Below are 13,334 nucleotides of genomic sequence, written 5' to 3'. Positions count from 1 at the left end.
AGCCGTGTCAGACTTTCACGTTTCAATGGGAAACACCGTTTTTGGGTGCCACGAAAGTTTGTCGTCGTGAAACGAAACATGGCGAAAAAAATTGTTTTGTAGTAGCAGAGAAAAGGAAGATTACTTTTTTGAATAATCCTTTGTTAACTGGCTCAATATAATGAACACACGCGCACTTCACACTGCGCCGCATTATCGTGATATGCGCCTGCAGTAACTGGGCCAGGCGCATTGCAACATGAATAGCAAATAAATTCAATGAGCATTCAAACCACTTCATCAACAAACACAATCTCTCCCGATACTGTTTATAAATTAATATCATCAACATATGAGATTATTAGGTAGCCATGTTAATTCACTCTGATCAATTTGGATGTGAGCATTGGCATTTAATTAACCATTCCCCAGTGGCCTTGTGTCCCTCATAAAACATGATTACATCTAATGTGGTTATTTATCAATAAATACCTAAAGCTAGAATTCAATTACCAGCTTAACCTTGAAACTCTGCCTTAAATTAATGATGTATGAAACATTGAAATCGCTTAAATACAGAGATTAAGTTCAGCTTACAAGCAATTACCACTTATAACATTGATGTACCAGGACTATCTTGTCAATTGCAGTTTGTTATCAAGCATAACAATGGGCTTATAGTGTCTTCAGGATAATTAAATAATCATTTAGTCAGCAGTTATGTCATCAGAATTAGGTCATTTGAAAATATTAATGTACAATTAATAAGGTAATTATATGGATTGATAATATTAACTCACCGGTTCTGGGAGAGATGGGCACAGCAGGTTTAGGCGCAGAGTTGGAGCAGAGCCGACCAATCTTGGAGGGTGGCTTCAAGCCGGACGGTTTGGGTAAAGAAGATGGTCTTGTGGAGTCAGCTGGCTTAGTGACAGGGGAGGTTGCTGTGCTGGCAAGTGACGCATTTTCTGAAGATGTGGATGACGGTGGTGCAGGGGGAGCAGTTGCCGAGTCCGGCGGCAGGGTCTCTTGGGTCTCACTCATTTTTTATCACTTTACAAACACTTGATAACTAACACTTTGGAGTCAAGCTACATTATTTACTGAAAAACGATTTTCTTTATAGTAATATTAGTTACACGACGCATTCTAAATCATCGTGCGACTAGTATACTAAAAATATCGCGAGTTCCCGCGCAATAAGACGACACGTAATCTGGATCACGGCCAGTGCGTCGTTGTAAATAAAGATAAACAAAATATTCGCGACTTTGTTTTTAGCCCGTTAACGTAATATAAGCATCTTGGTAATATTAACACGTGTAATGTAAATTAATAACACTAATACCTCTGTTACAGTAGGAACGATAAGTTCTACGTGTTTTTTTACGTTATAGTGTATCTAAGCAAGCGTGTTATATAGAAAAAATTATAACGGCATACCTTGATGAAATGGAGCACGAAAAGTGCTACCTGTGTAAAGGCAAAGAAAAACTCGCGAGATTTTTACCGCTCGTCGGATGGGACCAGCTGAGCTTGACCGTTGACGTTATCACTTACACTACACACACATTATCTTAATACATTTAACGGCTGAATGTAATATTTTTACACCAACTATGAAGTAATTACAAGGTTTAAAGACAGCACATAAATGAAACAAGCTGTTAACTAACACAAAACAAATTAAATCGTTGCAAATGCAATGCAATAAACTCTTCCGTCGTCCCCGACGTTCAAAACTTCAAAGTTGCGTTTCGTTATCGTCAAAACGCTCATACAATCACGAATCAAGCGTGGATAAATTACGTTTAGTTGTTTTCTGTGTTGTTGAGACTTCGGTGAATAATAAGATAAAAGTACTATGACGCCAATCTACAAACAAAGCTGATTATATATTTTAAAAGAATAAAACATGGATTTTAAGATGGTGATTGTGATCATCTCCCACACAATAATGTGCTCGTCTCGCTTTTAACATTTTTTATAGTCTTAGTACATACGTAACTTAATGGATTGAGCTATGAAAATCATCTTGAAATCCAGACTCCAGTTATAACAGGAATCATACAATACAGAAAGTTAAAATTGGTTAAAATTGCTAATCGGATTGATTTTCTGCTGGAATAACGATTAGCGATTATGTCATAAACTGACTGACATAAGACATTCGGTGTTTGACAGTGACAAATCCTTAAATCAAAGAATTGCTTTTGCTTTTGAAGATCACGATCACGTCTCGTTTTGTTTTCCCATAAAAAGGGACCTATGGTGATTGTAGCTATGTCTCTAAATAAATAATGTGAAAAAAGTTACATCGTTTAAACATGAAGCTTGTTTACAAAAATATCGAAAGGGATGGCTGCGGGTAAGAATGATTCTGAAAACGATTTAGCAGCATATTGCTTGATTCAAACTTGTATTACAGTAAACTTATGTAAAAAATGTGAATTACGCTTGTATAGGCAATGGCAAGCAAGATATCCAATGCACTCCCTATATTCTTTACAGGAGTATCGGCCTCATCCCTGAGGAGTCTGAAGATATGTGGCATGCATACAACCTGGTCGCTGTGGGTGACGCTGTCACAGCGTCCACGGTGCGTAAGGTTCAGACGGAGTCCTCAACAGGCTCGTCGACTAGCAGTCGAGTGAGGACCACGCTCACCATTACTGTGGAAACCATTGATTTTGATACACAAGCATGTGTACTGAGGCTGAAAGGTCGCAATATTGTGGAGAATCAGTATGTAAAGGTAAATTGTTTTCTATTTTCTGTACCCCATCTTAGCCTATAAATGCTTTATAATTACACTACTTCACACAGGATAATCCTTTGCAGACTTTTTCCATGAGCACACTTTAAGGGTTGTTAATAACGTATGTAATTATTTCAGATGGGTGCCTACCACACATTAGATTTAGAACTTAATAGAAAGTTTGTACTACAAAAGCCACTATGGGATTCGGTGGCTTTAGAGCGAGTAGAGATGGCCTGTGACCCGGCTGCCAATGCTGATGTAGCTGCCGTTGTGATGCAAGAGGGCCTGGCACACGTCTGTCTGATTACTCCATCTATGACACTAGTGAGATCAAAAATTGATATCACGATACCTAGGAAGCGCAAAGGATTTGTGCAGCAACATGAAAAGGTACAACATTTATAAATGAAATATGACATAATAAGAAAAAACTAGGAACATTTTTGGCTTTCTTAGGAGATGCGTTCTTCATATTGTTTTTGAATGTTGTTATGTATTCTCAGCTAGGTTTAAATTAAATTATAATGAAGAAATTCAGTTCATTGTCATGATGACTAATAAGAAACTATCTACATTTATAGACTTTGTTGGACATTAATACCCAAGTTATAGAAAAAACATGAACTACAGGTTTCATTCTGTGATTTCAGGGTTTAAATAAATTCTATGATGCTGTAATGCAAGGTATTCTGAGGCACGTAGACTTCAACATCGTCAAGTGTGTGATAATTGCATCACCTGGATTTGTGAAGGACCAGTACTTTGAGTACATGATGCAACAAGCTGTAAAAACAGACAACAAGTTACTCATTGATAATAAGAGCAAGTTCCTATTGGTCAAAGCTTCTTCAGGATTCAAACATTCTTTAAAAGGTTTGGTTTTATTATTTTTTGTTAATATAATTTTGCCCTATTAACACCAATTTCATTTAAAGTAAGTGCTAATATGCTTGCATGCTCTTTATATTAGTTTCTTTCATGGTCAAGTTTGGCAAATCATAGAAACACTGAACACAACATTTTTAATGCTACTCCCGTTAATCCATATAGATCATATAGATAAAGCATCTTATCTTTTTTAAATAGATTATGATGTAATCTATGTATTGTGTGCTAATATGCCATAGTGATATCAAATTATGTCACAAAATTAATTATCCTTTTTTAATCTGCTTCCTTATGTTTTGCTCTAAAAGTATGCTTTTGTATATAATGTTTGAGCACACTGAATTGTATTTACGTTATGCAGCGTTTCTTGGGCAAAAACATAGTATTAAAAAACTTATTAACATATAAACTATTCTATTTTCAGAGGTTTTGCAAGAGCAAGCAGTAATTGCTAAAATATCGGACACAAAAGCTGCAAGTGAGGTGAAGTTGCTTGAGAGTTTCTATACAATGCTGCAGCTAGAACCAGCTAAAGCATTCTATGGGAAGAAACATATCGAGCGCGCGAACGAGGCGCAAGCTATCGAAACACTTATGATTTCCGATAAATTGTTCAGGTAAGTTATTGCTTAATATGATGTAAAATATTTTCTCGCTATTGCGCAAGTATGGCGCCAAATGTAGGGGTCCTGACATCAGGTTGCACCACAGATATAGTACTCCTTTATGTCGGAATATTCTTGTGCATATGTATCCATCTCTAATCACGTAATAAAACGCACATGCTTTCTGTAAAGGTGTTTCAATGTCTATATGGTGCAATTAATGTCCTCCGCCCTATGCCCTTTTTCTGATGGGAGTCAATCGTCAAAGCTAATTCCATTCTATACATATAAGATTTATTCTTAATTTTTTATTACTATTATTTTTTCTCCTATTTTAATGAATGGTTTGGTTGCCAGGTGTCAAGATATACAACAAAGGAGAGAGTACGTAGCTATAGTAGATTCAGTTCGCGACAATGGCGGCGAAGTGAGGATTTTCTCCAGCATGCATGTATCTGGCGAACGTATGTATAATTTGGATTTTAGTTATCATCATATAGGTATTGAAAATGAAAATTTTATTTTTACATTCTCATACAACATACATACAAGGAGTTCTCAGTCCTTTTATCAAAACAATTTGATTCAAATAAATTGACTTCTTATGCATAAAGCAAGAAATAATAATGTGTTTTGTGATTTTTCAGAATTAGACCAGCTGACTGGTATTGCAGCAATCCTGCGCTTCCCAATGCCAGAGCTTGAAGACAGTGACGCTGAGGGTGACAGCGATACTGATTCTGATTAGGATATTATTTATTATCACCAGTCCATTCATATTGCTTACCTACACCTTTATGTATCCTATCTAGTGAGATAGGTACTTGTATTGATTAGTGAATTTGTGTAAATGTCATACGAATATGTACTTCCGTTATGTGTTATCTTATAGAAGAATAATTTCCAAATGAAAATGTAAATAGGAAATATTTAATTACAGTATATATGTAAACAATATTTTATGAATGGATAAATATTCCTGTGGATATGTCCACAAAAACTAAAAAAAGTCGATCTGCTCAAGTTTGTGACATTTTTTTTTATAATATTTAAAGACAATTGTTTATTTTGTTTCAAGAGCTGTGTAGTTTTATTATTTTATTTAACATGTCTGGTACTTCCATTTCTACGTTGGTACTAAAATAGAACTTAGTGGTAAGCTATATTGAATAGTACCAAAGTAATTAGGTTGCTTCAAATGACTAATATTATAATGATTGTCTTGTTTTATTGTTAATTAAAAGAAAATATCCTAATGTTTTTATATTGTGATGTAAATATTATACTATAAATGAATTAGCACAATACAAAACTACAAATGATTTGTTAATTTGTTTATTTATTATTTAAGCAGAAGCTTCCAATGCAGCAGTTCTCTGTTTGCGTTTTTCTGCTTTCTTCTCCTCCTTGACCTTCTCGTCATGAAGGCGCCTCTTTTTCCTGAGCAACCAAATTTCCTTCTTGCGTTTCTCCTGTCCAGCCTTCATGCTCTTGTAAAGGTTCCTGTGCTTCTTGCGAACAAGCTTCTCTCTCAACCTGAACGCCTGTTTATCTTCAATCTCTTTCTGATATGGATGTTCTTTGTGGGGCACTCCAGCTGTCACAGCCATTGCCTTTTTCTGAAATTCAAGAAGTATTGTTAAAGATATAAATGGATCAAAACATTTTACAAGTTTTTAGTGTGATATTTGGCAACAGTTACCTTTTCTTTAGCTAATTTCTTCTTCTCTGGCTCAATATCATCATCTTCGTCATCTCCAGAGTCGGAGTCCTCTTGCACCTCCTGCTGGTACTGCTTGGCCAGAGCTGCCTCTCCGTCCTCCTCCTCTGAATCCTCTTCAACATCCTCTTTGTCCTCGTCACTGGCCTCTTCAATGTCAGACCCAGATTGATCATCATCTGAAAAGAATATGACATTTTATTGGTTGCCCATAGAAATATTGTGTTAAGAAAATAACTTTATAAAATTTTAAAACATACCAAGGGGTTTAAAGTTGGGATCAAGAAGTGCCTTCTCTTCAGGTGGAATATAAACTTGATCTTTAATTTTATCAACAAATGGTGACAGGTGAGGTGGCAACACAGCACCCATTAAATATTGGTTGATGGGCAATAGTGTCCTGGCATTGACGCTGTCAAACACCCATTGTGGTTGTACATAGTATCGGGACAAGTACTGTTTATCCATTGTGGGCCTGTCAACTATTTGGTAGGCAATGCTTTCATCTGTTTCATCAAATGTTGCACCAACAAAGTGATCCTTATCCCAGGACACTTCACCACCAAAGCAACGGATGATGAACACTAGTGGTTCTCTGGGCACCTCTCTGTTTATGAAGAATTTCAGGCCTTTGAACATTGTTTTAAGTTTCTTGACTTTCTCTGCTTCAAGTTTAGCTTCTTCCAGTTTCTTAGGATCCTCATCCTCTGCATTGAAGATGTCCATTTCTGGCAACTCTTCACCATCATTGGCACCAGCTACTCGTGCCAAGGACAAGTTCATAGCTGCTATTCTTTCAGCTACATAAGCTTGTTCATCTATAAGCTCTTTGTCATCAGCTGAGAATGCTGCGGTCAGTTTAGGTGGATAAACTATGTTGAGTGAGTGGTACAGCTTGAAATTAACAAAGCCCAACATCATTGTGTAGAATTCCACAAATGTAGACATGATTTTGAAGTCAACTTCGTCTTTGCTTTGAGGCTGTAAGAGAACAATAGATAGTTTGTTATTCAAAAAAATATGTAAAACATGCTGTTATGAACCAAAAGAAAACTTTAAAAATATTAACCTGGAATGAGAAGTGATGGGGCACAATCCATGTGATAGTCTGTCCTTCTAGTTCAACTTGGTAATAGTAGCCTTTGACAGATACAAATACTTTCCGGAGGGCTTTTGCAGCGATAACTGCATGCATAAATTCAACTGTAAGTCTTCTGCAAAGCATAGACTGGTCTCTAGGTACTTTCTTTAGAGAGGGGAAAGTACTGAATAAGAAACATAACGTGAGGCAGTCATCCAGGTCTCGTAGTGCATCTACAAATGTAGGATATCTCTCCTTGACAATGTGATCTATGTTTATATCTGGATAGTCTCGCAAGTACTTTTTCATCTGCCTGTATTCCCTCATTGCCCTTGCACGACGGATCTTTTGTTGATACACCTAGAATAAACACAAAAGTTAGAAGCTATATTTTTGTGCAATAAATTAATACGAAAAAGTAAAGTAGCCGCTTACCTTTAATTCCCTGAGTTTCCATATTATAGGCTCGTGTAACAAGAACTTTATGTCTTTTGTGTGGTACAAAGTTTTGATACCTCCTGCGCCTTTCTGCGCCCTCTTGCGATTGCGTGGTTCTCGTGGGTAAATACCTTTCAATATGCAAATACGTCTGAAATCTTTAAGGGATAACTGTAGTTTTTTTAGGGCAGCTTTTCTGGTCATGAACTGAGCTCCCTCTCCGGATGAATACTGTAAAAAGAGCAATTTTGTTGGTTATACGCAATAATAAAAACACGTGTTTTGTCATGGCGATATTAATGCACATACCTTCTTCTTCTTCTTGGAAACCATTTTGTCTGATTTATTTTATTTGTTAAAGGTCAACTTTTACTTCACTCCTTAATTAATATTGGAAAAATTAATATTTTTATGCAATTACAAAGCTACGAAACCATGTTGGTTTGCTTTGCTTGTCAAAGTGACATTTCAAAATAGTGTTGCCATCGAAATATACACAGGCAATATAGAGGTCAGTGACACACGCAGGTTCTCTTAATAATGTTAGCATTAAAAACCATGATATATCTTTAATATTCAATGCAATTTCAAAGCTTTATATAATTTGTTAACATTTGCCATTAACTCATGTTTTCCTGTACCCTGTTTTACCCATTTATTTTTGCGACTACATTGATTTTAATTAACTAATTAACAATTACTCCCGGCAGATGGCGCTGCTTCAGGGTACACTGTTTAAAAAGTTAAATATTTGTAATTAGTATTTATGAGTAACTAGCTTTTGCCCGCCCGCGGCTTCGCTCCCGTCAACTGACTTCTCTACTTTACCCTATTTTTTTTCATAAGAACCTTCTGACAGTAACAAACACAACAAAAAAAGACTTAGCCAAATTGGTCCAGGCGTTGTTGAGTTATGCGCTTACCAACACATTTTGCGATTCATTTTTATATTATAGATACTCATAAATTAAATAAACTGCTTACAAAGGAAGAGCTTTATAGTTAGTTTTAATTATAGTAGAGTTTAGTTACAGCCATAGTATGACTATTATATAGAATTATTAAGTAAGTATTAGTATTATAGAATTTCAACTCGAAACAAGGAGGACTAAATAGCATTGGAAGGATGAAAATAAAATATTTGCAAATCGATTTTCAATTTTATTAGTTAAAAAAATAAATAGAATTAAGTTACATTTTTAATCTTATAACATAATTTAACTGTTGCTTTCTTCGGATGGCGTGCTTGGTGCTGATGATGCAGGAGCGGGTGTTGTAGTTGTGGCTTGGTTTTGGGCCCAAGCACTGGGGTCTACCATCACGTACATAGGATAGGCATAGGAGGCGGGGGACCACGTAGGTGCAGCCTGAGACATCACGGTATTCGCTGAGTCTTCACTAAGGCCAGCATCCTTCAGAATACTCATGGCATTAGAATATGCAGACATCATTTGAGGATAAAACATCTGGAAGGGAAACTGGTAAGGATATTGTGGGACGTTAGCTTGATGTTCACATTTGGGAGCCGACGTTTCTGTTGTAGCTGATGGAATTGTGTATGCGTATGGGTATGCAGCGACCTGTCCGTTTTCAGTTGGTGTTCCAGATTGCACAGGCATAGCGTAGGCGTATTGAACTGGTGCGGTTGGCATCACAGCACGCTTTTGAGTAGCACTTTCGTCGTGTGTAGTTGCGTAGCTGGCAGGATAGGCTACTGGTATCGCAGCAGCATGAGGCTGAGCAGCAGTTGCCACGGGTAAGAAATTGATCGGCTGATCAACCGCCCATTGTGATTTCACTCCATTTTCTTCTGTGGCAGCGACGAACAGATCTCCTGTGGCCCCGTCATTTGAACGTTTCACGTAGAGTCCGTGAACTGGAGCGAGTTGATTGCTGTTCCATAAGTTTGGGTATCCACTCACACAGGTAACCACTAGGGTACCAAAGAAAGCAGCACTAATAGCGTGCATATTTAACTTTGTGTAACAAAAAAATATCCTACTGATATTAAGGACTGGTGTTGAAGAATGATAGCGCTAAGTATTTTGAGAGTCATTATATATTCACTAAATATCATAAGAAAGTGGCGTAAGAATTAATCATACTAAGTTCGTGTTGATTTCTCTCAAGCATGGCACGTACAGCTGTGTTTTTTCTATAGTTTGGTTATCTCGTCTGATTGTGACGATAAAGACCGCTTGAAGATGCTCTATCTTGTTTCTGATGATGTTTGCTAAGATAAAATATTTTTATGTACCTTGGGATAGATAAATTTTACCATTGTTTGTTGAACAAGATGTAAAATTCCGAAATTAATAAAGTGTTCGAAATCCTAGGATGTCAAGCAACATGTATTGAAATCGCACCATTTAAATGGTACGCAACGGCGGATCCAGGGGGTAGGTCACAAGGTCATGACCCCCCCCTGGGCCAGGTTCAGGACCTAAGCAATAATTGAAATTGTTAAACACGATGTTTTTTGTTTTTGTTATAAGTAAAAGATATTTTTTTTCCCGAGTGAATACGTAGACACCTACATAGTTAAGTTAAAGGTAGAGTAGTTTTGCTGAAGAATTCGTGCTCGCAACGCTCGCTCTCTATTCTTTATATAAAAGGAGGAAAAGGGACCCTGTTACTAAGAATCCGCTGTCCGGGTTGTCTACATTAGATGCTGTGTCTCATACAGGGCCGTCTTAACCTATGGTGCAGGGTGTGCGAATAACCCGGGCGCCTCGATATCTAGATCTAGATATAGGAAATTTCGAAGAAATTACACCCGTTCAATAAGGAAGTCCCACATTGATCATCATTGATACTGACAAAAAGTCGCCTTCGCTTTGTTGGATTGATCATTTTGATTATTTTTAACTTTTAACATCCTCCAACTAAGTGAAAAAATTCTAGCTCGTTACGCTCGCAGCTAAATGACATTGTATGGATTATCTTTCTGATTGTTTATTATTTTTATTGACCGAATCAACGAACACAAAACGAAAACGGCACTCGCTCTAATCACGGTTCCTTTTTATTTGTACGTAATTCCCAGTCTGATTTGTGAGTCTTCAAACAAATAATTTAAAGAAGTTCGCGCTCGCTGCGCTCGCGGCTACTTGTTGCTTTGCAATGTACTTAATCAGGTGCTTTTGTGTCGTAGGCTCAAAAAATTTCGCGCTCGCTTCACTCGCGCAATATTATATATACCTTACTTTGTTACCTTCATTAGTCAAATATAGCAAAAAAATATATTAATGGAGTCCTCAAAAACAAAACAGTTTTGCGCTTTCGACTGCTTGTTACTTTACAGCGCTTTTTAAAATTTATGAACTTTTTGTCCTTTGTGTCTCGACTTTCATAACTAAAATCTGGCCAACAGTTTGAGCCTACAATGATTTGGAAACATTTTTTTAAGTCCTTTACCTACTAAAAAAGTGACTTTCATTCGAACGTTCTTATTTATATTCCTTGTAAAGTACTTCGATCATTAGGTACTACTCAACATCTTTCAATAGATACATAGGTGGTGCTTTGGTGATGATTGCACTCAGGCACTACATGAGCTAGAGACGGCCCTGATCTCATAAACCCTTACCAATAGTAAAACAATTGAAGTTTTCACAGAAAATGTTTTACTGTTGCTGCAATAAAAAACGTAGGGGAGATGTTCCCAAAACGGGTAAGCTAAGGGAAGATGTTAAATAAAATAACCAAGAACATTACATGCGACTTGTATTTGTACTCATAGGGTTGTTTATATTATAAACTTTGGAAAACATAAGATAGTCTTAGTAATCTTCTTCAAAATTCAGAAAAAAAATAAAAATAATAAACCCCTTCGAAATACCCGCTTTGCCCTCGGGGGGGTCCTAAAACGGGTAGCGCCTTTGGGCAAAGCAGGTAATGAATGAATATATGTGATAAATGAATTAGAAAACGTATCTTAGCCTCCTGTTATCCAGGAAATCTTTATCGTTAATTAGTCTCCTTAATTATGTTAAACAGTTTTCTTATTTTGATCAGTCTAGATCACATTTGTACTTTATTAAATGTTACATTTGAAATTATAATCCTACCAGCAGATAATTTTGTTAAAAATCAGAGAAAACATATTTTAATTTCTTTTTCACGCTGTTCCTGTACTTCTTCAGCTCTCTGTGGCTTGCTTTGTCTTCGATTAGCTTTCTGTGGGACCAATTGAGGAAGTGGTCCCTTATTTCAAATCGGGTAGTCACCCGTTATGCCCCTACCCGTTTTGCCCAAAAGCACGTTTTAAATTTCAACTACCTTAACCTTAAAATAGTAAACAAGGAGACCACTAAGTATTCACAATTAATAAGCATATAACATGCAAAATGATAATACAAAACTGCGAAAACCGTATCTTGCACCATATTTGAGTAGTCAGCACTAGCATAATCCGATTTTTTTAAATAAACTCTGCAAAAAACTTTTTTTACATCTAATCTCGAAAACGCTCGCTCTAGGCTCGCGAGCCAACTGACCGTGATCGGTGGGGGGGTAGTGCACTGCTTTACACTCACAGGTTCACACTAAGACCTATAATATACGAATGGCAAAGCCTACCCGTTTTAGGAACATCTCCCCTACGCGCCCTTTTCTGCGTACACAATACTTTTCAAACGAAACTTTTAGTCTTCAACCTGAAAAAAATCTCGCGCTTGCTATGATCGCGTTTTCTTGTATTTGTGCTGTATATTTGTTATACAGAAAGAAAGCTTTTTTATCTACTTTTAGTCCTCGAACTGAATACAAATTTTCGCGCTCGCTTCGCTCGCGCTTTTTTCAATTTCGCATCTGTGTTTATGTCCAAGAAATCGCGTTCGCTCAGCTCGGACCATTTTCTACATAAAAACACTGTTTTAACCTTAGTCCTCGACCTGAACAAAAATTTTCGCGCTCGCTTCGCTCGCGCTTTTTTGTTTGACGAGTCTGTGGTGTGTAGTATTAATACGAGAAATTGCGCTCACTCTGCTCGGGCCATTTTCTACATGAAAACACTTTTCTTAATATTCGTAAAAAATTTGAGCTCGCTACGATCGCGCTTATTGTATTTATACTTCTACTTTTAATATTAAAAGAAGTATACGCTATAATATATTTTTTTTGTGACTTGACCACGACTGTGTGACCCCCCCCTGGCGCCGAAGCTGGATCCGCCCTTGATGGTACGGGCCTCGAAAAATATTCAAGCGAAACAGTTTTCTTTGTAAAAGTACCTTGTCTTAGTTTATCCTATCTAGTAGAGGCTGTTGAAAACAAGCAATATGGCATTAATTGGCTAAACGTGTACCCATTCGACTAATACTATGTAGTGCATATTACATTTTTAATAAATGTAGGTGAACAGCAATTGAGAAATACATTATTGGGTACACTCGTACATTATAAACAATGATGACAAATCATTCCGTGTAAAAGCGGACTTCTTCGGATATTTCTTTATGTCACGTAAACAATAAATTGCGGTATGGCTCACCAAGGTTACTCAAGCTACATTGGACATACCTAATAAGAAATTGTTTTTGAAATTAGTAATTTAAAAAACACAAAAACCAACACTTTCAGAAATGCACGCTAAAACCTATCCTTATAAGACTTTTTAACAATTCCAAACACAACTATGATACGAAGTTTCACCATGAACTTCAGTTTATATTCAGCTTAATCATCAGTTTAGTTCGACAGTACAGACCTACCATATTATTGTATTATCATCAGGACTACATACATCTGCCAATTTTCATGACACTACTAATCTTGGAAGATGGTTCAATTAGATAATATCTTAGATGTCATTACATAGTTAGTTACAGGTCGACCTCATAAATAAAGAGTGTTAAAAAT

At 36.7% G+C, this 13,334-nt stretch overlaps 3 protein-coding genes across 16 annotated transcripts in view; 1 reads left to right on the top strand and 2 right to left on the bottom strand.

Annotated features, from left to right (window-relative positions):
* The window catches only part of LOC110372605 (CAP-Gly domain-containing linker protein 1), a 41,665-nt gene extending 39,909 nt beyond the window's left edge, over nt 1–1,756 (bottom strand). For 6 of the 14 annotated variants that reach the window (XM_049839186.2, XM_021329436.3, XM_049839188.2 and 3 more), the window contains exon 1: nt 780–1,195. In XM_049839186.2, the coding sequence (XP_049695143.2) occupies nt 780–1,023 (244 nt within the window). In that variant the 5' untranslated portion in view covers nt 1,024–1,195. Of the gene's footprint in view, nt 1–779; nt 1,196–1,422 lie in introns of those variants that run through there. The other 8 variants (XM_021329428.3, XM_021329427.3, XM_049839183.2 and 5 more) reach the window with 8 other exon arrangements.
* A 403-nt stretch (nt 1,757–2,159) lies between these two features.
* Nucleotides 2,160–5,563, top strand: LOC110372535 (protein pelota). Its single transcript, XM_021329312.3, has 7 exons — nt 2,160–2,347; nt 2,491–2,734; nt 2,876–3,130; nt 3,391–3,613; nt 4,053–4,245; nt 4,591–4,697; nt 4,881–5,563. The coding sequence occupies exons 1-7, from the start codon at nt 2,307–2,309 to the stop codon at nt 4,979–4,981; spliced, it is 1,164 nt and encodes a 387-aa protein (XP_021184987.1). The 5' UTR covers nt 2,160–2,306; the 3' UTR covers nt 4,982–5,563.
* Nucleotides 5,553–7,942, bottom strand: LOC110372533 (pescadillo homolog). Its single transcript, XM_021329311.3, has 6 exons — nt 7,782–7,942; nt 7,470–7,703; nt 7,023–7,394; nt 6,214–6,934; nt 5,936–6,132; nt 5,553–5,852 (listed from the first exon to the last, which is right to left on the bottom strand). The coding sequence occupies exons 1-6, from the start codon at nt 7,803–7,805 to the stop codon at nt 5,580–5,582; spliced, it is 1,821 nt and encodes a 606-aa protein (XP_021184986.1). The 5' UTR covers nt 7,806–7,942; the 3' UTR covers nt 5,553–5,579.
* Nucleotides 7,943–13,334: the final 5,392 nt, after the last annotated feature.

This window comes from Helicoverpa armigera, chromosome 9 (genome assembly GCF_030705265.1).
Source record: "Helicoverpa armigera isolate CAAS_96S chromosome 9, ASM3070526v1, whole genome shotgun sequence".
NCBI classification, from domain to species: Eukaryota; Metazoa; Arthropoda; class Insecta; order Lepidoptera; family Noctuidae; genus Helicoverpa; species Helicoverpa armigera.
The sequence above is the reverse complement of the archived record's forward strand: the minus strand, read 5'-3'. Positions and strand labels throughout refer to the sequence as shown.